Genomic DNA, 23,231 nt, shown 5'->3' on the forward strand with positions numbered 1-23,231 from the left:
TGTGCCTCTTTAATTCGAGAGGATACTTCTATTGTTGATTTAAAGAGCCCATATTATGCCCTTTTTGGGGTTCGTATATTTAATCTATGTACCTACTAAAGTACGTTCACAATAGCTAAAGTTCGAAAAAAGTGTCTGTTTTCATGTACTGCTGCTCCATGCACCGGCTCGCTTCTGACTCTCTCTCTAAGGCTCTGAAGTGCCCACGTTCTAGAGACCCCACGTGTGCCAAGTTTGATCTGATTGGTCAGTCGCTCAGCACGGTTCTCGGAAATGTCACGCCCCTTTTACCATATTGGGAATGCAGCCACTTTGGTTCCCGAGGGGAGCAAAAACATTAGCACCTTAACACTACTGTGCTACCGCAGGCTACGGCATATCGTGGCCGTGCTACAGAAGTTAATGGACGTGCAACATGAGCTGCTGGGCTTGCCACAACGAGCCAATGGGCTTAGATCAGTGATATCACACTGACAAGACGTCACACTGGCAAAATGTTTTCGAGGGGGGCTAGAACCGAGCGTTACATGCAGCTAATGCTACAGCTAACAGGAGAATGTAGGAGAAGCCGCGTTTCCGCGGACTTTGAATTTTTGCAAATAGATGTGCCTAAACATGCACAGGACACTTGGGAAACACACTAAAGAGCATATAAAACCAGAAAAAGCATAATATGACCCCTTTTATAAAGACAATATATTGTCTTAAACATCTTTTTAATGTTAAGTTTGACTTACCCAAGTCCCCTCTGTTTAGACGTCAGGGCTTAAAACCTGAAAAGAAAATACATCTGTGCTTAACAACAGCCGTAATAATCAATGGGCTAGATAGCCTTCCAATTTAATGACAATCTCATAACATAATAATTATCTCATGAAGGAACTGGTGTAGCTCTGCTTGGCTGCATCAACAGCATGCTTATCACAACTCTTTAATTTCAGAAAAGATAAAGGAGCCGGATTAAGGTTGTGAGTGGGCCTGGATTGGCCAACGGGTTTCCTGTTAAATAGGTCTGTGCTTTGTCACAATGCGTCATTGTCTGATAACCAACTTTCTCATGATGCTGAATCAGTAGCTCAGTCATCTCACTCTGCTCTTTGACATGGTTGAGGAAACAGTAGGATACTGTCTTTTCTTGTTCTATCAAAGTTTTTCCCTGGACACAATTTTTCACTAGTACAAACCCTGATCAACAAACAAAAAGTCAGATGAGATTAGATACACAAATGTTGCCTTGACTTGGCTCTACCCAGACTTTAAGCCCGTAATATGGTTATGTGCATTTGTCATGTTAAGTTTTAAGAGCTGGCCCCTGCGGGATTGAGGAGATTGATTCATAGACATAAATTTATAGATTACGTATGCTCATGTATGGATTATTCCTCCTAAAACGCAGTTTTATCAGGTTACTTAGCCATGTTTCTTGTGCTGCAGCAGATACATTTATGTACAAAACAAAAATGTATTGAAAATGAGACTTTTAAGCAAAATAAATGATCTCTCTTGCTTTTCAACGTCTTCACATTAAGTTTCTGCATCACTTCTGGAAGAAATGATGCATGAAATGAAATTACACAGAAATGAACAATGACATGTAAGGTACTGGTCAATTCCTCTGAATGATGATTCACTTGGTGAGCCACACTGTTGACTGCACCGTAACCTGTGCAAACTGGTGGGAGTCTGGCTGACACAGTTTGGTTCTCAAAAGTAGAAGAAATAAAAACCTGAAATACTTGTAGACCTATGAGAAATGACAACAAAAGACGCATCAGTGCAAACGTTAAAGTGATCAGTGTCTCTTTAATTTACAGCCTCGGAGAAACAAACAGTAACAACACTCTTTAAAAAAGCAATATCCAATGAGCAGGTTACCTTTTAACAAATACATGTAAATCTCAAATTGTAGGCCTTTATTTTAAAAGTAAGACCAGCGCAAGGTCTGCAGTAAGGCACAACAGTTGTATGATTAAGTGGTATGGGCATTAACGCATGAGCCAAGTCTTATCTAGAACATCATTATGCACTGAAATTATTTTTGTATTTGTAGTTCTAGACATACTTAAATTCTTGACCCCCAAAACTACCCTGTGTCGCAGTTCCTTACAAACTACAGACTTAAAAAATAACAATTGGGGCATCTTTTATCACAGTTTGCACACAATTTCCATATATGATTATATCACCTGGCTGGTGAAAAAAATATGAACAGCAAATGAACAACGCGTCAAATTCTAGCGCAATAAAAACTAAAAGGACAAAAGGTCCAAATCTCGCCTTGTCAGTTACAAAAAGTACAATGCCTTTGAAGTAAAATATATGACCAGTATTTTAATAGGCCTACATTCTTAAGTGGTATCCAAGGTTAATCAAAGATTTACTGTAAAGACAGCAAAATGTTTTATACACAACAAATACAATGTACAAAAAGTTACCATATAACAACTGTCACATTTTCTGCCAGCAAATTTTGTAGACCTCTTAAATGTTGTACAATTTTGTAAATGCAGACCCTGTACAGTTTGGTCCCGTTTTCATATCAGGGTAATTTTTCGTGATGTTGTATGTTGATGTTAACCACAGTGCACATATTGCTGTAATATAATCCAGTCTAGACACAACTTTTGGGTAATTGTTATGCGTTTCTATGCATTTAACCGCACTACTAATTAATTAGTCAGCTCAAAAAACACATTACAATCTGACTGGATCTATGATGCATTTTTCCTTTTTTACTTATCAATGAAAATGTCATAAAGGAGTTTTTTGTAGTAGCCTAACTTATAAAAAAGAATCCAGCAAAACAAAATATAAATTCAAATTTCAGCAAATCATCCAAGAAACAGTGCTTCTTCAAGATCTTGAAGATTGACTCTTAATGTAGGTAAGTAAAAATGAGTTTTATACATAGAAGTTCAAGAAAAAAGTTTCCTTACTAAAAGCTGAGTTGCAAAATATTTTCATCTGCATTTATGAATTCCCTGATGGAGTCAGATCCTTTAACAACATAGGAGGAAATCAAGATTTTCAGCATATTATTTCCCTGCTCAAGTATGCTATTCATCGATTCCTCCTCCTTTATGGTCCTGTGTTGTCTTATCCTCCTGCTTGCCACCTTGTTCCCCGTTGACCTGGAACTTGTCATGGGCCCATTTTTGACCACTTGTGTTGGGGCCCCCGGTGGCTTTTCGGATGATGAATCGAGCCCTACCACGTGGGAAACTTCCTCGTCCACGCCCTCTGCTGTCTACCCACTTCCACTCTGACTCACCATCTCTGTCATCATGCTGAGAGAAAAACGGAAAAAAAAAGGATGGAGGTGTCAATAATTATTAAAACACAAACTTGAGCTTTATTAACTGAGAAAATACCACCCAGTTGTCTTTTAAACAAAAAAGAACTGTCCTGATATCATCTTGGGTTCCTGGGTTGGGTGATCAACCGTAAGAGTACCCATCCAATACCAATGTGATAAAACTCACCAAACACTATCATTCATTTCAAATGCTTGTATACTACAAATCTTGTGTAAGGATTTGTGATGCGATCACATTTAAATTGTCTGGCTTGATTCATGGACAAAAGGATTGATCACCTTAGAGGACTTTCTTATGGACTTTGACAATCAGTGCAAATGACACGTACATACAGGTAGGAATAAATAACATTGGTTACAGACACATAACTTTATTGACACAACTGTCTATTTCAGTTTGGCGACAGCCTGAATGCTTATTTTTCTAGAAGGGTGCAATATTCAAACACTAAACTAGGGAACAATTACAGCATTTCTACCCTTTTAATGCCCAGTACGTCAGATACAGGATCTGTAAGAAGATATATTTCCAGCAGTTCAATACTCATAAGTATGTTGAATTCATCTTTATGCTTTGTTATCTTTTGCATGTCCTTTATATCTATAAATGCCAAATGTGTCATCTATGCAGTCCATTGTGTTGCACTTCCATGTTCCATGTACACTAGCCCAGAAAAAAAAAACTGGCTCAAGAGTTGGCCTTTTGCAAGTATAATGCTCACCTCTGGTTCTCTTACACACTTGGAAATGGACAGTGAGAGAAGCTGTTGTGTGTTGGTTGCAATCTGCAACCTTACTTTTTGATACCATGGCTTTGCCCATTATTTCATAATGGTGTATTTGGTAATGCTAGTTGAAAAACAAATGGGAGACATGCAATAGAAACAAATCCATACCAAGTAGTATTTTCTGCTTTTGGGGATGAACTCTGGGTCTTCATTTTTTGGGTGTACTTCCATGTTTGACATGTTTCCACTATGCGAACAGTTACCCTGATAATTGCCTCTGTTCCAGCTCCTTCCACGAATTCGGACTTGCTGCACAGAAGAATATTGAGAAAAAAAAGCAAGATTGATACCCAGCAGACTGTGAAAGTCATTTTTATAATATTACTTAGCATAGCCAATTGGCCAAAACTATTCAACATCAGAAAAACTTACGAATCCTTCACGAGGCCTTCCACTTTCAGCTGGTCCTGGTGTCTCCTGTTCACCCAGTCGGGCCTTGGTAAAGCCTTTATCTTTGGGCTCAGTTTTGCTATGGGGTATATCTTCCTTGTGGGACTTTGACGATGAGGAAGATGAGGATGAACTCGAGCGAGAGCGCTTCTTCTTATTTTTCCTAAAAGGAGAAATGGCACATGCAAAACCTTCATGCCTAACTGTCTATCAAGCGTGGCAGACAAATGTAAGTATTCAATAACAGTAGATATTTAGAACATGGAGGTTGCACATACTTTGATCTCTCGTTGCATTTGGAGAACCTTTCCAAAGACCTTTCTTTACTAGAATCGGGGGACTCTCCCATATCTCTTCCACGATCCTGATTATAATCTCTTTCATGGATGGAATATTTTTTGCGGCGTTCAATATCCAAACGAAGGTCCATCGGGTCACCCTTCATTTTTTCCCCGCCGTCCTGAGCAAATCAAAACAGAAGACAACGTCGTGGACAGACTTTGGATTAGCATGTAAATGCTCAGTCTGCTCTCTGCCATGCTGGTTTGTAGACTAAATAGTGACATCCATTGAAAAGAGGAGGAAACCCCTTCTAACAACCAGCTAACAAGAATAAAACCATATAAACTTTCCAATGTACTTAAAGTGCCAAACCAGTAGTTTTGCATTTTTAAGGGTATCCAAAGAATCTAAATCCTTATCCAAAGCATTTGTTTGTAGATTTATTTTCTACCTTCCAGTCAGCTAACTGAGTTTTAAGGGAAACAGGAAAATACTTTTATTTGCTTTAGTTAGGCATTTCATTACCATCAACATTAGGTCAGATATTGGATGGTCAGCCATTGGGACGTGTATTGGAAACATCCCAATGGGGTTCTTTGAAATGCTTAAGTCCAGCATCCATAAACCAGAACAAACAGCCAAAGCATTTTTCATGTTCTTGCTTGTTTGTGCTCCATGTAGAATAAGACTTGTAGCAGCTGTATCCCAAATTCTGAACATGAAAGTTTCAGCCACATTACATTTTCAGGTATTTGTAGTGTATTTTAAAACAATGCCTGAATGTGCACTGTGAAATATTTCATATGTACATGTATTTACTGTCGTACAGACATAAACGAAAACATTTTCTACCTAGATGGGAGGAAACCAATCTTGAAACTTTGATATTGCTTTGGGAAATAGTTGCTGGTATCCTACTCTAAAGTAAAGAAACCTTTAAAGAGCTGCTGTTTAACTAGCAAAACCACTCGCATGGTTCCTCCTTCAACAATGGGTAAGAACAAAAAGAAAGGACTGTTCATGCTTATTAAAGTTTACTCAGTCTATTGTATCTCAGTAGGATTTAAACTTAAAGATTACAAATGTTTCACCGATTATGTCCATGCGAATTAATAACACATTTAGTGAACTGAATTTAGTAGTACAGTTGAGACCATGTATTTATATACAGAAAGGCTTTACACATTCAAACTCACTCTTCACAATTTCAAATATTCCATGCGACCATACATTTTTTGTAAGTCTATAATGTACCTTATTTTACTTCACAAAGGTAAACTTTGAAATAATAGCCAAGGTCAAACTTAATTGAGCTAATATTTCCTAGAAAAGATTTGCAGGTGAGCATCCAAAAGTTGGGATGAATGCTGATTTAGGCTATAATTCAATGCCCAAAAACAGAGCTCCCTCTTGTTTTGTAGTGAGTTACTGCCTTAAGCCAGGAAATTCAAGTATATAGGCTCTTATTCACAAGTGAAGGTAAAATGGATGCCCAGACTGACAGACTGGTTGGTGCAGCGTCAGTAGTATTGCAGGGTTTGTTCAGAAATTTTGTGGTGAAGAGGAAGCTCAAAAGGTTTTGAGTTTTTTCAGCCCAAGGGAGCGCTGGTAGAGGTTGGGAGTAAAGTCACTACGCAGCATTGAGAGAGACAGTTGAGGTCGTTTGGGATCGTCCAACTGGGAGTGACCTAGGGGTAGATTCAGAATTCGCTTGAGGAATTTTAAAGCTAAATGGGCTTGGTAACACCTTGGCACCCCCAAGAGGAGATAAATTATCAGTTTTATGTTGGAAGGAATAGGGTTGAGGTTTTCCATCCAATAAAACCATTCCAGCTGTGAAGCATGGGGTGGCAGCATTATGTTGAGCTGTTTTGCAGGAAAAAGGCCTGGTGCATTGCGAAATGATCGAGGACATCATGAGGAAAAGATTATCTACAAATACCAAGGCGACATCTCAAGGAATGAGCTGGAAATGTCAAAACTAGGTCCCAATTAGGTCTACCAATATAAAAACCCTAAGTATACTTCAAAGCCTTAACAAAATCGCTCACAGACAACAAACAAGGAGTATTGGAATGGCCATCAAAAAAACCCTCATTTGAATTGAAGTGAGACTTAACTGAAAAAGGTGTGTCCGAGTCAGAGGCCTTCAAACCTGACCGGGTAAAACATGCTATGTCAGGAGAAATGGGACAACATTCCAGTGAAATATTGAGAGAAACTTGTGGAAAGATACCTTGGACATCTGATTCGAGGGAATCAAAAGGTGATTTCATTAATTACTAACAAACTATGTTTTCTGATAAAAGAAAACTGAAAAATTTCTTTCTTTGCTTTTTTTTTTCCTGCTTTTGAAATATCAGTTTATGTATGCCTTATTACAAAGAAATATGGAAACATTAAACATGTGAAGTTGTAAAAATAGTTGAGTTTGAAGGTTTTTTAGTCAATGCGTATTAAAGAATAAGGCCTCAAATAAGCATAGGTGCATAAAGGGCTTGCTTTTTTACTTCCGTTCTTTATTCTTATGAAGAATACTTACGAAGGCAATTGAGTCCCTTGAACAGCTTTGGCACAGTGGCTTCCATTTCTGAACTTATATGATTCATAAGCCTCGGTCAGGCTTGTGCCCACACTCTAACCAATCACCATGTGTGAAGGCAATGTATAACAAACAACAAAGTCAAAGTGCCTCATTTGCCTTGCCATTTCTTAGACTTTGTGCATCTCCTCTCAAGAAAAGCCACAAGTTTTAGAAGAGCGCAGTCTAAAGGCATCTTGCTCACTCGTTTCTGTTGTTTGTATTTCCAACATACTTCATACTTCAAAATGTTCAGTCACCTTGTAAGTGCCCTCCTCTGAGCTTTTCATGGCCTCAAAAACTTGAGAGTGTTTCTTAAAAGCTCTTGGGGAAACATCAATTCTTCTGTGAGGAAAAACATAGTTGAGACAACAAAGTTAAAAGCACATAATATATGATTCAAGTTACAGGAGCCCAAACACACAGAGCTATGTAGTGAAGTGCAACTACAACACAAAACAGAAAAAAGAAAGGACAAGGTGGTGAGAAAACAAAACTGACCTCCACCAAGCATGAGAACAAAAAAAGCCAAGATAGTCTGGTGATTTTCAGGTAGGAAAGGTGAGAAAAATACCTGAAAGCTGTTAAAAGAGGAGGTGAAGCCACAGCACACTGAAGGTGAGAGGGTCACTCAATAGGCGACTCTACCTGTGTATCTCTGGGCTTTTTCTTGGCTTCATCATTTCCTTCTCTGCAGCTCGTCTCTGGTACACTGTGAATCGTTCGTTTAGAGTCATTCCAGAAGATTGAAAGTGCTGAGCTGTACAGGGACACAGGAAAACAGCTGTTACAGTTGTTTGTGTTTATAGTGTCATTTTCTCAAGGATGCTGCAGTGAATGAATGTTGTTCAACAGTAAAAACACAAGTAAATATTTAAAGCCTTGTTTTACAGTCCCCCTTAAAAAAGAGTTTGTTATGAAGATTTAAAAGATTATTTGGTCATGTGTTACATAACTTTAATGGACTTTAATGATGAAATATGATTGTCATCTCTAAAAAACAAAGATGAATAGGTTCCAATCCCTGTTTTTAATGTTGTCTGTTAGAACAGCAAGAGAGGGAATGACTCACCTTTAACATGGTGAACGATGGTGACAATGTGTTGAGCAAAAAGCTCAGAGGGACTCCTCTGTAACTGAGCTGTATGAACATGTTGAAAGATGGAGCGAAACTCCTGATCCTTTTTTGAGGACTGCACAAGATCCTGTGACAACTGTCGCTCCTCAGCTAAAATATCAGAGGAGCTGAAAATCACAATAACAATTTTCTTAGTTTGTTGCTCTTCCTTGTAAAAAATGGCTAAAAACAGAAAAAAATATACTCTGATCAGACAAATCAAAAAAGGAAACAAATGAATTGTTTGATTTGCAATTTTTCAGATAAATCAGTACATCATCAGCGTACAGATAGAGAGAGTGCCAACGTTTGCAGCTGCATGTTCATAAATGACTTCTGGCTCACCGAGGAAAAGTCCAGAAAGTGTCTCATACTCACTTTATAAGGCTATCTCCAAGGAACCCCATCTTGACATTAAATTTAGCTTCCTGATTTCTTGAGGACATGAAAGATGAGTCATCGTCCCTGATCAGGAACATCTCTCTCTCAGAGTTCCTCCTGGGTGGTGGTGTAGGACATGGTATAAAGGTTTTTTTTGCCATCTTACTTGTTGTACCAATTATGTCTGGGGACAATTCCTCAAATTTTCTTTCTAACTCCCTCTTGGCAAGCACTGCAGCTAAAGCTGCTGCTTTATCTTGCTTTGTACTGAGATAAACGTCTTCTGCTATGGCGCCAAGGTCACATTTTGCAACTTGTGCATAGGCCACATTGTGCCATTTGTCAAAGCATTCTTCAAACAGTTCACGGGCAGAATGAGTGACCTTGCTAATTGGCTTCGAAGATTCATCCCCGTTGTGCTGGTCCTTGTGGAGGGACTTTGACAGAGACTTGACTATCATCTCCTCCTCCTCCTCTCCATCAGCAGACAGAAAAGGAGAAGCTTTCAAAAGGCTGCTCAAAGACACTTCACCATCATTGTCTTCCACATACTTTTTTGACACTGAGTCAGTGATAGTGGATGATGCTTTGCCATTTGCTTTCCCTTTTTCCATATCCACATCATTTGATTCTGCATTCTTATTATTTTCCCAAGCATTGGCTTTTTTATTTTGCTCCTCCAAAAACCTAAAAAATGACAGATGAAAAAATGCATCTAAGTGGCTGTGCAGCGTGAGAGAACTTTATATCGAGACATCAACTGGTCTAAAAGTAAGAAAACACTCAGAAAACAGTAAACATTTAGCAAAGTTAGTTTAACATGACTAAACACTGTCTAAAAACATAGTGTGTGAAGCCTTTTTTATTACCATTTTAAGCAGTTCATCACATTCATCAACGATGAAATTTACAGCTATTGTAAAAGCTGCTCATATGAATGCTACTTCATACACCAAATCTGTATGCTTTCAACAGAGTTGAGGGGAATCATATCTCGTTCAGTAAATGTTATGAGCTGTGTTAACTGAGGGATATAATAGGGATATAACAATGTCTGCCAGTAAATAATGTCAAACTGGTCTGCAGAGTGTGGCTAACGTTATCAGTGCGCGCACCACCAGCCTGCCCAAAAATAAGGAAAAATTAATTCTGTTTTCTGGAACCATACTTGAACACTGAATCTCATTAAGTCAAGGAAATGCAATGTATGTTGGCATGAACAACATTTCATAGTTATATGTCTTTAAAATAATCTCAGAATCAATTTTAGAAAGAAAAAGGAAAAGATGTCTTACTTTCCAAAGGCGATGGAGATGGCTGTTTTATCTCCATCCAGGTATTCCTCATTGGAGAAGAAGTCAAAGCTGGGAAGCATGGGATTTAGACCTTCATGTGAGGCTTTTTTTGTTGGTGATGAATTAAACACTATTTTTGAAGAGGGGTTGCCATTGCTGATGCTATTTGTGATTTTTGGGGAGAGACTTGACTGTTTAGTAGTTTTGATGTTCTGACCGACAGTTACAGCAGAGCTTGCCAGGGGACTCGCTCTCTTTGGACTGCTGTTGCACTCTGTCAGGCTCTTCCATTTCCCCTCAGTTTTCCCATTGCCTGCATCTCCATTGGCGTCTCCTGCCAACACTCCGACAAGCTCCTCTGGCTCCCCATCTCCCCCTCCTTCCTTTTGGACCTCCTTGAAGGCTGAAAGCTCCTCTTGCTTACTCAGCAACGAGCCTGGCCTGCATTTTGGAGAGGAGGAGTGTGAAGAAGAGGATGAACGATGTGAGTGCCTGGATAATGGTGAGGAAGACTTGTCAGAGTGGTAAGAGTGACCATGAGAAGGGCTTCCTGAGCGTTTCTGGACGTTGTGAGGTCGACCTCGTGAATAGTATTGTTGCTGTTGCTGTTGCTGCTGCTGCTGCTGCTGCTGGTGTTGCTGTTTTTGAGGGTGCTGCTTGTAATTCTTCCAATTTTGCCGGAAGTTATTATTGTTATAGCCACCACCCCCACCACCACGCTGGAAGCGTCCACGTGGGAAGTAGCCCCGCCCTCGACCTCTGAAGTTGTACGGCCTCCGGAAGCCGCGGTTATAACCCCGGAATTCCCGATTGTTTTGGTATCCCCTTGGATATTTCTTGTCGCGGTTATTAGGGGGTGAATAAGATCTTGAACCTGACCGAGACCTAGATCTGTGAACAAAGGAAAGTGGGAAATGCAGAATATTGAGTTCAAGTTTTAAAAGATATTAATAACAAAGAATAGTAAGTGGGTCTCTTAATCTTACATCACTAGCTAAAAGATTAATCACAGCTGCTTGACAATGAGCAAATGTAAAATCTCTGTTAGAGTATGGACAAAATGTAACATTTTCGGAGTCCGAATGAGAAAAAAAACTAAATCATACCATCACACATGCATGGCCTTAATTTATTTTGAATATTGTTCTCTTAACATGTAAAACATGAGCCTGGGACACATGTCAAACATGAACGTGTTCCATTTTCTGGCCTGTACGCGTTGTAATAGTTTTGCCTGTGTTGATTTTTAAGTGTTTTGTCTGTAAACTTGTAATGTAAAAGAAAGACAACAAATCTAACCTTACATATGGGAATGACTTTGCATTCATTTCCATTATTGGAATTTACATAACATATGCTTGTAAATAGGAGCATAAAAAGAATGACTGCATGCAGAAAACCAGAACTTCCCATTGTGATCCTAGGCAAGGCTGCAGTATCAAAGTAGTCCACATGGTGGCTCTGCTGCTCTAATGATAAAAAAGCTTTCAGCTGCTCTCCAGCCTCGAACTTTAAACACACACTAAAGATTATAACCATGCTACAGAATGTTCTCTTCTTCAAATCAACAATTATACAAGCATAACATTTAAAATCCTGACTGCATGCCAACATATCTGTATCCATCTAATAGATACCCCTACTGACATCTATCAGATCAAGGAACAATGTCCGGTGTAGACGTTAAACTACTTCTGTACTGTTATGTCATTTTTCTACAACCACAAAGTCAGCAACTTCATCACAACTGTCAGTAAATAAAAAATAAATCACTCAGCCATATCAAATCAGAGCATTCTAAGCCATTTTATGTTAAAGGTTTGTAAAACATTACAAAGGACATACAAAGTCTACATGCGTACACAGCTGAGCCCATGCTTCAAATTGTTGCAAAGCAATGCCACACGACACGCATACACAGCCATATGAAAAACTGAAAAAGCACAGCACTCACCTAGTGTGTTTTTTCATTGGAATACAGAGCGTTTAAAAAAAGGCAGCGCACCACCGAGCAGCACTGCACACTCAACAGTGCAAGCTACAGATACTACATCTCCTCGGGACTGCTCTGGTGAACGCACTGAGTCACATGGACTATATGAGAGGGGGGGGGAAAAAACCTACTGGAATCCTTTGCCTTGCTGCACGCCAGCTACATGCGCTGTTCACACAGTTTAGCAAAGCTCTAATACATCATAATTCTAAGGTCTTTTACTACCAGAAGAAAAGTTCCATCAAATTACAGCAGATATCATCATCTTACTGTGGTCATATTTCATCAAGATACAAGATAATTTATTTCATTTATTGAGTGATAAGTCAACATGCTACACTGCTGAGACACATTCTACATCTGTGTCCAATTCAGCTACTGAGTTGATCGTGTTCAAAGCAAGAGCTGTGACAATCAGAAGGACGTTCAGAAAAAGCTAAAGTGGAACTCTTTCTGATTTAACGTTTATACATTTGGGGCTATTTGTCCCAGGAGATGATGGATGTATGCGCTTTTGTGTTTATAGTCAACTTGTGCAAATGTGTGCATCCATGCTTGTAGACTTGCCCCGTATAGCCACAAAGTCATTTGATGCAAATGTGCAAGGTGGGTTTAGGAAGGGTTCACCATTAGATTCCTTCCATGTCTCTTCGTCATGCAAATTTTAATAGATGCTCTGGCACTGCCAGGAAATGAGCCGCCCTCACATTTTATTGCTGTACCACAGCCATTCTGCCAGAAACAGCAAAAGCATCAGAGAGAACTTTTACTTTTTCCTCCCTAAGTGCACACCATAGCCGGCAGATAGCCCCACTACCTGTGCAGTTTGTACAACCAAAACAATACAACCCTCTCAGTAAAAGGATTGATCAAATATTTTTATGTACTACTAGGTTCAACTCCTAGAAAAGCTCCTGTGCAATACAATCTGCAATAACATTCACTCTATCTTAAGTAAATTCAGTAACCGGCAGCTGAACTTCTCTCTCAAACATCAATTTCCTCTGGATACAGAAGTCGACTTAGAATTTTGAGGAGGACCCAAATCCATTAATACGCTTCACCAGCTTTTTCAAGATCATATAAGACCATAGTCATAAAGTTCAGGACAAGACAAGGTCTTTCAGATAGAAAATCACCAGATATGTAGCAACAAAGAGACAGTGATTATAACAGAACAAATAACTCCTTGTGGACATTCTCACTATCATACATGAACAAATTTAATAGTCCAATCTTACAAGCATATTGCATGGTTAGTCCCTTAATGCTATCTTAGATTTTAGAGGTAGATTTTGAGCAGAAAATGAGCTCAAGAAGAAAGGAAGGATTATCCAAATACTGATGTTCATTCAACAAGGCTTTAAAATCTGCACCTGCTGCTAGCTTCTCTATTCTTCATGACAGCTGAAATTATTTGGGCAATACTCATTCATGCTTGTTGGATCAAAGCAATTTTTAGTTCATACATGCTGTATAAAACCTCTTATGAATCAATATAAAATTATGAGTAGTAAGTCCGGTCAGGCATCTTGAACAACCGAGTAAAAAGCACCAAAACAGCACACAACACAAAGCCAATAGAATATTCAGAAAAAAAAGATTATTATTAAACTGGACTCTACCTGTAGTAACGCTTCCTGGACCTGGATCTTGAGCGACTCCTGGATCGAGAGGTGGACCGGGATCTTGACCGGGATCTCGTGCGGCTCCGAGACCTTGAGGCTGATTTTGTGGATCTGGACATCACTGCGGTCTGCCAACCTCAAACTGTCACACAAAAAAAACGTTGTACAGCCAAATTACGATTTTGTGAAATGTTACACTCGGAACACAACACAAATAAAATAAAATTAGTAATCCAGCCACCTTTTCAAAGCATTAAAGTGATATTATCTTTCTGGTTGAAGATGAAATGAACAAGTATCATGGCAAAAAACACATCCTTAAAGAGTCCCAAGAGTCAAAAGTCCATGAAAGACAATATCCAACACAAATAAGCCATCTATGCACTTCTAAAGCAGCCCGAGTGAAAGGACAAGACAGCTGTGAAAACGGAAGAAAGCAATCTGTCGCAGTGTTGGGCATCCAAACAGAACCAGTTTTATTTAGTCTCTGATCATTTGCATAGAGGGCGTCTTACGTCAGTCATTTGAGTACTTAACTGTTGATATAGTACTTAAAAAAAACACAGCCGTCATCACGATACACCATAGATTTTTTGCATTCACTCCGCTACAGGAATATGCAAACAAATACAAATACTTGACTCCCTGTCTTAACAAGCAATAACATAATTTCTTTCAATGATTTAACCATACACATACACGGAGCCTCACAACTGAGCCACAAACTTAACGTTATATCATCAGCATACAAACATTGCTCCCATTTAGTTCAAAAGCGTCAAAACAAAAGGTAAAGATGTGATTAGATTTGTCTTACAAATGTTATAATTCTGCTGATCATTTAAGAAGACCATTTAATGTTTTATGCAGACGATGACATGCTTTAGCTCAATGAATACAATGCTGTAAACTGTTGCTAAATGTACGACTTTAAGAAGAATGTTTCACTCCAGTCTAATCAAGTCTCTGTTTTATTTATGTGCCTTGTCATTTGTGTTTAAAAGTCCTGGTTAATATTAAACTTCCTGATTAGTTAAAAAACTAATGATTAAATTCAACGTCACTCCACTAGATTGATGGGAAAATAACTTATAACTAACTTATAACTATAAATAACTAACCTTATCACATTTGCTTGTGGTTAATGAGCTACTGTGAATCTGGTTTCAGAGAGAAGTTCTCTCAGGCCATCTATTTTAACTTTAACTTTGTTTATTCTCAACTCCTACAGTGCTACCCCTGTAAATTCCTCTTTGTATTATTATTATGTTATTGTATTATTATAACACTTCTATAGTAGAAGCATATAGCTCTCACCAAGGTCCAACGGCTTTATCTGTGACATATGATCCCCAGAGTACAGTAAATGCCAGGGATCAAATAATTGAGCTTTCATTATAAGGGTCATCTTCGGGGACTTTAGGTGGAGGAAATTGCAGAGTAGCCTTCCCTGCACATGACAGGGATTTAAAAAGCAGGCCACGCCAACTCATGGTGGTCGCAGTGTGCAACCTTTCCACTCTATATTAGAGTACTGAAGTAGATCCATCCTCCCGCAGCCTCCTCCTCCTCCCCATGAACTTCCCACTCGCCTCATTCCTAGCAGCTTGTTGTTTTTGGCTTTTAGAGAATAATTTCCTGAAGGGCTGGCCTAAATGGGCTGCCGATTTAGCTTACTGTGCACTTTTATAAGAATGGCATTCAGATGTGCCCCTTTCCAGCATGTGGTAGCTAAACAGTATAATAAATAAATCGTAACAGCCAGCTTAATTTATCTTTCCACACATTAGTTGCATGGAATTTTAGAGGAGACCTTTTATTCTAATGGATTATTCTAATGTAGATTTTATAAAGTGTGCAAAACCAGCCCATCTGTGTTTCAGACATTTTCATACGGCCAATAATAGTTTGCGTGAAACTTTTTATTTGGTGTCAGCAGAAACTGAAAACAAAACAGCTACACATACCTAATGTTCACTCAGTCATTAGGACCTCTTTATTGACACGTCATAATCCTGTTCCAGCTATGTTTGACTATGTATACAGTGTATGCACACTGGATGTTGATCCACAACACTGTCCTTGCCACTTAAATTCAATATAAAGACAAGTTAGCAGAATTGAAAGGTTGCGGTCTGATTCAATAGCCTCGCTCGGAGACCTCGACTGATAACCAGCTGCAGCTGTCCCTGCACACACTGTGTGGGCTGCAGCCCAATCACTGAGATTTCAGCGTTTCAGTAAATCTGCTCTGTAATCACTCACTACTAGATTTGCACGCAAGAAATACAGTTACTGACAAGCCCATGTTAGTGCAATCATATGTATTATTGTACTATTGCTCATATTAACCTTTATTCCTCCCCTTTTTAACACAGTCCTTCTTTTTACAACGCTTCCACAATGTTACGTCCATGACCGCTACTGAAAGCGGTGATAAGAAACGTAATGTAAACTGTACTTGGATACATTAGCTTGTTGTTAAACATATCCTCTTTGGGTTGGGGGTTGAGCTGGAGGGGAGTAGCAGAGATCCCTATAGAGACGAGATCCAATGATTCCATGCCAGCCTCAATGTCATCTTTTGTTATTGTTTTGATGTAGAGCCCACTGGTGGCGGAAATTATACACTGTGCATCTAAGAAAATTAAATGATTAAGAATATGTAAGATTATTATCCACTCTCATCTTATTTTACAGAGGACCACAACATGAGATTGCAATGTTTCCAAATCATCACAAGCATGGATTTCTGCAAGAAGACGCATATATTTGTCTCATATTAGCCATATTCCAGTTTAAGATCAAACATTGGCGGTCCGGTTCTCTGTTCCCTCGCCCGTCTATAAACAGTTTCACTATTTTGAGATAGGCCGAATCCCATGGTAACTAAGACTGCATTAAACTGAATATAAAGAGACACAACAAAAAATATGAGCTCTTGACTTTTCGACCTTTCAGAAAACAAAACAGGAACTACACACAACAAAAACAACATGTCAAACTAGAAGAGCAGGTGTTCAACATTGTAGGATAAAAGCAAATGCAGGAAAGACCTGAAAAGAAATGAACCAGAGGATGGTGTCAGATTGAAATAGTGGAACAGAATTAAACTGATAATGGCTGTCAAGTTCAAGACCACGCGCACATGCACACATGATTAAGGGTCCCCCTTGGGGCAGAGGACGACAGCTGTTTAATCCTCATCAGCTGTTTATTTCATGTTATGGCAAAAGTAGCTCTGATCAACAATGGTCCTGCAACTTGATACACAGCTCAGGGCGTTGGGAGAAGAAACACTCCACTCAATCAACTGCCCTATCATTAAGACCAGGAGGCCGCAGTGGCAGCTGGAATCACATTTGCTATCTATATGTGCCCCTGAGACACCCCCCTCGCTATTTCTGAAAAGCCACAGCAACTGTCATTGGCACAATCTTTGCTTATTGAAATGTGGCAGACCCTCTGAGGTTTCCTTCTTTACGCTTCACATGTGGAGGCACTTAATGAATAGCAAAGCCGCTGGCAGTGCTGTTAAAGACCAGATAAAGCTTTTAGCATCCACTTTTTTTTTAAAGAAAAAAAAACTGTGATAGCCTCATTCATTCTGGTATGTCTGAATAAGTTTAGCTCAGTTTTGTTTTCTTTCATAGAGCTACTATTAAGTCTGCAAGAAAGTGTGCTGGAAATTTCTGTTAACAATGCAAAAGAAAGAATTATGAGTCAATCAATGTCTTTGTTTAGTTTAATTCTTCTTGCAAGTAGAAGGAACAAAGCTTCAGAGTGTCAATACTGAAGGAAAGCTCTTAGTAATCACAATATGCTTGGGTTTATATACACATGCTTCTCAGAAAAACCTTCATAAGGAGTGTAGTCAGTCAGAAATATTAATTTGGTCACACATTTCAACACGTCGCACTACAGTAATGTCAAGGAAACTTCAAGTCTGGGTATCTTTGATATTTCGCTATTTGTGAGAAACCTTCGTCCATGCAGTATCGACTAAACAAGAATATTACGTATTAAATTATTGTTGAATTTCTCACACGAGCTGTGAGTAAAATGTGTCCTCGAAAAAAAATCCATTACAAAACACAAATGGATGACCTCATGCAGACATTTCCTGCAACTTTGTCCTTTGCTAATCATCCACAATGACAGACAGGAACAGCATTTTACTTGGCCACAGGTTCGATGATAATCAGATCCCAGTTGCAGCTAACTTTCTGCTTACTAATGCAGTTTAACATCACTCGATCCTTATTTGTCCTGGTGTGTATTGGGACTACTTTTGCCTGGAAAAATGGCACACAGCAGAGTGTCGCTGACGCATCCTTACACCAACATGCTTCTCTGCTGTCTGTCAACACAGCGGCTGTTTAACTGTTCTGCTTGAAAGAGGGAACTCATCAGCTGTAGGTTCTCCGTATTTAGGTCAGCTGGAAACAGCCGGGGGAACGATGAGGTCTATTTCCAAAATTATGTTTTACTGCACCTTAAAGTCCCCACAAAGCTGGATGGTGTTTATGCTGGTGATTGATAGTGACATGTTTGTTTAATCAAACTACCTTCACTTGTAATAACAGTTGGGTATGTTTATTGAGAGGTGAAATCTGCATTCTAAATAAAGATTATATATTTATTATAAAAGTAGCAACAATGTGTGTGGACTATCTTTTGGCAATGTTAGCAACATCTTTAAAGCCACACGGGCAACAGCAAGTATTTTAATGATGCTGCAAGACAGCCAAAAAGGAAAGGTAAAAAAGAGAAATGTTTGATGTCATAAGGTGGAGGTTTTTTTGTTTTAAGTGAAATGAGCCATTTAAAGAGGCAGCAGTGTTGTTCCTTAACATCACTGTGAGTATAGGGAGACACTGAGAAGGCTTATCCACGCTGCGCTTACAGGGACAGAAGAGGATGTGATTAATTGCGATTAAAAAAAAGTATCCATGAATTTAAGTCCTTAATCACACATTTTTCGGATTTATTGCGATCAATTCAGAGTTGTGCGATGTTTATTGCGAGGGCTCATATCGCGATGTAACGATAAAATTGCGATCAGAAAATAGAGTGGCACACGCAAAAGTTGAAACAATTGGTTAGATTATTGTTACAGTGCTACTGGATACATGAACGCCTACCTAACCATGGGACACACCTTTTTCTTGTGTGTGCATTTTTGTGCAGTTTGGTATTTGTTAAGGAGGATTGACTTCAACCCGGATCCTGCAGCCCAACAGGATATTGCATGATGACTTATTTTGCATCCCTAAACCCCAGAAATAGATTCACATTGGACCACAAAACCACCAGTAAAAGCATCCACAGTAAACTCATGTCTTAGAGAATCTTCTTGTTGCTATATGAATCCTGTTATAAACTCAGTTTTAGACTGTAGCTGTTTATGGTAGGTGGAGGGACAGCTTGGCGAAACCTGCAATCACTACAGTCACGCTGTCATTGTGCTAACCACTAAAAGCAGCAGTCACACAACCGGTTAAAGTAAACAGGTCCTTGTACTGAGACGCTCCTTGAACCCTCCAGTGGTGGTCTGAGGATGCACTAGGAACACTGCTGACTGCTAAACTAACAACAATTGATTCAGGCATTAACTTCACATTATCACTACACTTCTTTAAGAAACCCTTTATTTGCATGTATGCTAATTAAAACCAGAAGTCTCCTAATATTAAACTCGTTCTGAAGCAGCATGTTAAAGCCACAGTTGGAAATGTCCTGGATGTGATGGGAAGAAAGGTACTTCTTCCAGTTGAGCCAACATGAAGGCTACAGCTAATCCACAATGATGCAGACAGGGAGCTGCAAATAATTCAAGGCAAGCAGACAAACGATAGAATCAGGAGAGTTAGATATTGTCCAATGATTCACGAACCTTAAATGCAGAATTTTCCAGTGGGTAATCGTGCCCATCAATGTTTTTTGCACGCCTTTTGCCATAAAACAAAAGTAGTCCCCTTAGGTTATTTTAGTGACTTTATGTCCCCGTTAACCCCAATGCGCAACTAACGCCTCTTTATTTACTACTCGCAATCACACTTTATTCATTTAAAGATAGCATCCTTTCGGGCAGAGTATCAAATCGTTAAATAAAATTGATAGAAAAAAATAAATAGTCTGAATCAAGTACGTACCGGTCGGCGTTGTCCTTTGATGTCGTCGCGTCACATCCAGGCAACTCTCTATATCAGTGAAGAATGATTTACAATTTCTCCTCGGACTTCTGTGTCTGTGCTGTTGTGCCCCGTTTATGTCAACCGCGTGTGTGTGTGTGTGTGTATGTAATGTGCATGTGTGTGTTTGTGTGTCTGTTGGAGTCTGCGGTGTTCAAATAGAGGTGGGGGCGTGACCGCTCCGCGCGGCTCAGTAGCGTAGTTCCTATTTCCTTCCGCGTTCGCCGCTGCTGTTCACCGCTGTCTTGTCAGTGCACCTTCGTTACATCGCTGTGAACGAGAGTGGAGGAGTGTATCAGAAAAACAGGAGGCAGAGCCAGTTAAAGTGACATTATTATGTCATGGGAGCCTTATTCCCTCTGAAAAATCATTTAAGTCAGGCTATTCCAATGGGAGCAGCTACCAGAATTAGATATTGTGTCTTTAAATGGGATACTGGGGAACTTCAGTGTAGTAGGCTAATATTTTGAACTAATTTTTAATAGTTTCCAATAAAAAAGATTGTATTTCCTTTAGTGACAGCATCATTTTAACTCAAGTCCACTTTTCATCTGTTATTTGTATTTTCATGTTTCTCACTGTGATTTTTAGATGTTTCCATGAACCCATCTCCATGACCATTTACATCAGGGGATCCCTGATTCTGCAGTCTTAGGAGTCTTTCACTCCTTAGGATCAGGCACACAAGCTACAATATACTGCCCTCTAAATTAACTGATACTATCCATCACATTTGCGGTCATCTCACATCCAATTCACTAATCAACTCTCTAATAGAAGCCATAACTGATTGCAGCTGGTAAACATGACCTTTAATTATTATATCTCTCTCTCTCTCTCTCTCTCTCTCTCTCTCTCTCTCTCTCTCTCTCTTAATATTGATTTTAAGACCATGACAAGACTGGTCAGCTTGGTAGTCTTGTTGTTTACTCTCCAGTTATTTTTTTACTTTTTGTCAACCTACTCAATGTTACTGACTTTGGCCAGCATACTGATAGCTTTATGGCTCATAGCTGGTCTAAAGCTCCCCGTGGGGCGTACCGCAGCCTAAAAATATCATATTTTGTTGAGTTGTAGCTAAGAAAAAAAATGTCTGGAGTTGACACAAACATTTCCAATTGCATTGTAACCCTATTGGATGCAAATTACTGCTTCAGGTGTTATAGTCATACCTTCCAGCGAAATTGAGTTTAGGCTCGTTAAAAGTTTTTATTGTGATTGCAAAATGCCTGAAAAGAATGTAATGGTCTCACTTATTTTATTGAGTGGCAGCAAGTGACCATGGTATAAGTGGGATAATGCTCTTTCAGGTTGTCATTATCAGGTGTTAATCAGGCCTCCACGTCATCTATAAAAACCTGATAATGGAGACCTTGGTGGGAATAACCTCTTGCATATAACAAATCTTGTTTATTATTCAAATGATGGTAGTTGTATCATTATTTATAGCCTATTACATTGATTTTTTCTTTAACGAGAAGATGGTGTTCAAGAATAACCTTCGAGCTTCTATTTGAGTAAAAAGTCAGGACTGTTTTATATCAACTGGGAGTCACATAAGGCAGTAACCGAGGCTCTCATATCATCTGGTTTTCTTGGCTTGTTTTCACTATCAATATGACAGTTGGGAGTTCATGGGGCTGCTGCTGTGTGGGCTTTATTTCCCTTCCCCTGGTATGCACTTCATAAGATATTTATTATTGTTGTCATCTCTATAGTGCACAGTAGCCTGCATATGTGACTACTGCAGATATATTATCATTCACAGTCCCACTGGGATAAAATGTTGCTAATCATCCTGACAACTGAACTGAAATATCTTGATATGTTTATGTACATTAAACCTTGCTTGAATTATAGAGCTTTAAACATACTCTCTTTATCTTATTTGTATGCTCTATTCAGACTGCCGTTTCAAGGCGGGCTATTTATGTCCCTGTGATGTTTCACCTTCTGTATGTCACAGAGGCATAATGGAGGGAAGGAGTTATCTCCCCTCTGTGCCGCCTTTGGAGGTAGTAACAGAGGTGAAACAGGGGCCAGGTGGGATTGGTGGAGCAAGCGGCGCTGTGTGTGTGTGCATGTCTGACTGTTTCTGTACGTGGAGCTCCCAGCGTGTCATGCCCGCTCATGCGCTTCCGCAACACCATAAGGCAATGTGTATTCACGTTCTGGGACATCAATATTCTGCTGTTGCAGTATCAATATGAATGTCTTAAGGACAAATGACGGCAGAGCTTCGTTACGCTGCTGTTGCTGAATTGCACTTTGAAAAGGGCTATAGACTAATCCATGTCTACAAAAACAACATACTCTGGGATTTGTCGACTTCAAAGTTAAGACGTCCTGTTGTATTTCATCCTTTGATCTCACAATTACCATAAATCTTAATTCAGAACCAGACAACTTTTACGGGGTGATAATATTTTTAAAAGCTGCACTAAGACAGTGTTTTGTTCTGGATTTACAGAAGCTTAATTTGATCTTATGTTGCATTGCAGACATCTGCATCACTGCTGGTCTGCATGGGGGTGGTGGATCCGTCTGTCCATTTCAAATAAGATATACAGCCTTTTTGTTTTTCTTTCTTTCACACACTGCCTCTGTGTTATTGTTGGAGTACAGAAAGGAACATATTGGAAATGATCCACTATTCAAGCTATATTTGACAAGTAGACCTGAAACTGACACAGTATGGTCAGGGTTAGTTTTATTCTCAAGTCTGAGGATAGTATTATTGTTTCTTGTATTATCACCATCTTAATTTGATTTAGTTGCTTTATATTAGCAGTTAAACAATCTTTTTTATGACTGCACTATAAAGGATTAGTTATCTGTTGAGGAAAAGTATCTCTCTATCATACGTCTCCCTATCTCTCCAGGAACAGTGTTTCACAGCAGATAGCTAAAGTGTATATTTGCATTGGAAATAAATGGGTACAATGTGTGCACATGTCTTTGAAAAATGCAGAAAGAGTCTCTGTACTGTGAATTTGATTAATTCAAAGCATTTGACACAGCAAAGCAAACAGACTCTACAACAACTTGGCTAATGTATGGCGGATTAGACAGGAAAAGGAGTGAGTGTATACTTTACTACGCAGAACATGATTGCCAAAGGAAGACTTACTGTGTTTATTTTAAAAGGCTATGAAGTTAGAAGCCAAAAAGGAAGCTATATGCTCTAGTAAATTAGATGAAGCTGCTTACATTTGTCTGGGTAATTACTGAACACAAAGCTCTGAGCAAGCCCTCTAAAACTGTAT

At 39.2% G+C, this 23,231-nt stretch overlaps 1 protein-coding gene across 4 annotated transcripts; it reads right to left on the reverse strand.

The window, feature by feature from the left end:
• Positions 1 to 1,783: 1,783 nt before the first annotated feature.
• thrap3a (thyroid hormone receptor associated protein 3a) lies at positions 1,784 to 20,204 on the reverse strand. Of its 4 annotated transcripts, none has more exons than XM_020633520.3 (11): positions 19,927 to 20,195; positions 13,769 to 13,913; positions 10,151 to 11,041; positions 8,853 to 9,542; positions 8,430 to 8,602; positions 8,006 to 8,117; positions 7,618 to 7,702; positions 4,773 to 4,954; positions 4,477 to 4,657; positions 4,213 to 4,353; positions 1,784 to 3,287 (listed from the first exon to the last, which is right to left on the reverse strand). In XM_020633520.3, exons 2-11 carry the CDS (start codon positions 13,888 to 13,890, stop codon positions 3,057 to 3,059), a joined length of 2,808 nt encoding a protein of 935 aa, XP_020489176.2. In that variant the 5' UTR covers positions 13,891 to 13,913; positions 19,927 to 20,195; the 3' UTR covers positions 1,784 to 3,056. The 4 variants fall into 4 exon arrangements, with proteins under 4 accessions (XP_020489176.2, XP_020489175.2, XP_020489177.2 ...); XM_020633519.3 differs by lacking the exon at positions 19,927 to 20,195 and adding an exon at positions 14,013 to 14,217; XM_065957944.1 differs by having other exon boundaries at positions 3,148 to 3,287; positions 4,308 to 4,353; positions 19,927 to 20,204.
• Between the last annotated feature and the right edge of the window lie 3,027 nt (positions 20,205 to 23,231).

Source organism: Labrus bergylta, chromosome 8 (genome assembly GCF_963930695.1).
Source record: "Labrus bergylta chromosome 8, fLabBer1.1, whole genome shotgun sequence".
In the NCBI taxonomy this organism is placed as follows: Eukaryota; Metazoa; Chordata; class Actinopteri; order Labriformes; family Labridae; genus Labrus; species Labrus bergylta.

Bases quoted from the DNA above. Each gene is read 5' to 3' on its own strand.
- thrap3a (XM_020633520.3), bottom strand. From the start codon at position 13,890: ATGTCCAGATCCACAAAATCAGCCTCAAGGTCTCGGAGCCGCACGAGA. The intron at 9,543-10,150 runs GTAAGACATCTT...GTCATTTTTTAG, and splicing joins ATCTCCATCGCCTTTGGAAA to GTTTTTGGAGGAGCAAAATA. The intron at 7,703-8,005 runs GTAGAGTCGCCT...TTTTCCTCACAG, and splicing joins AAAAGCCCAGAGATACACAG to AAGAATTGATGTTTCCCCAA.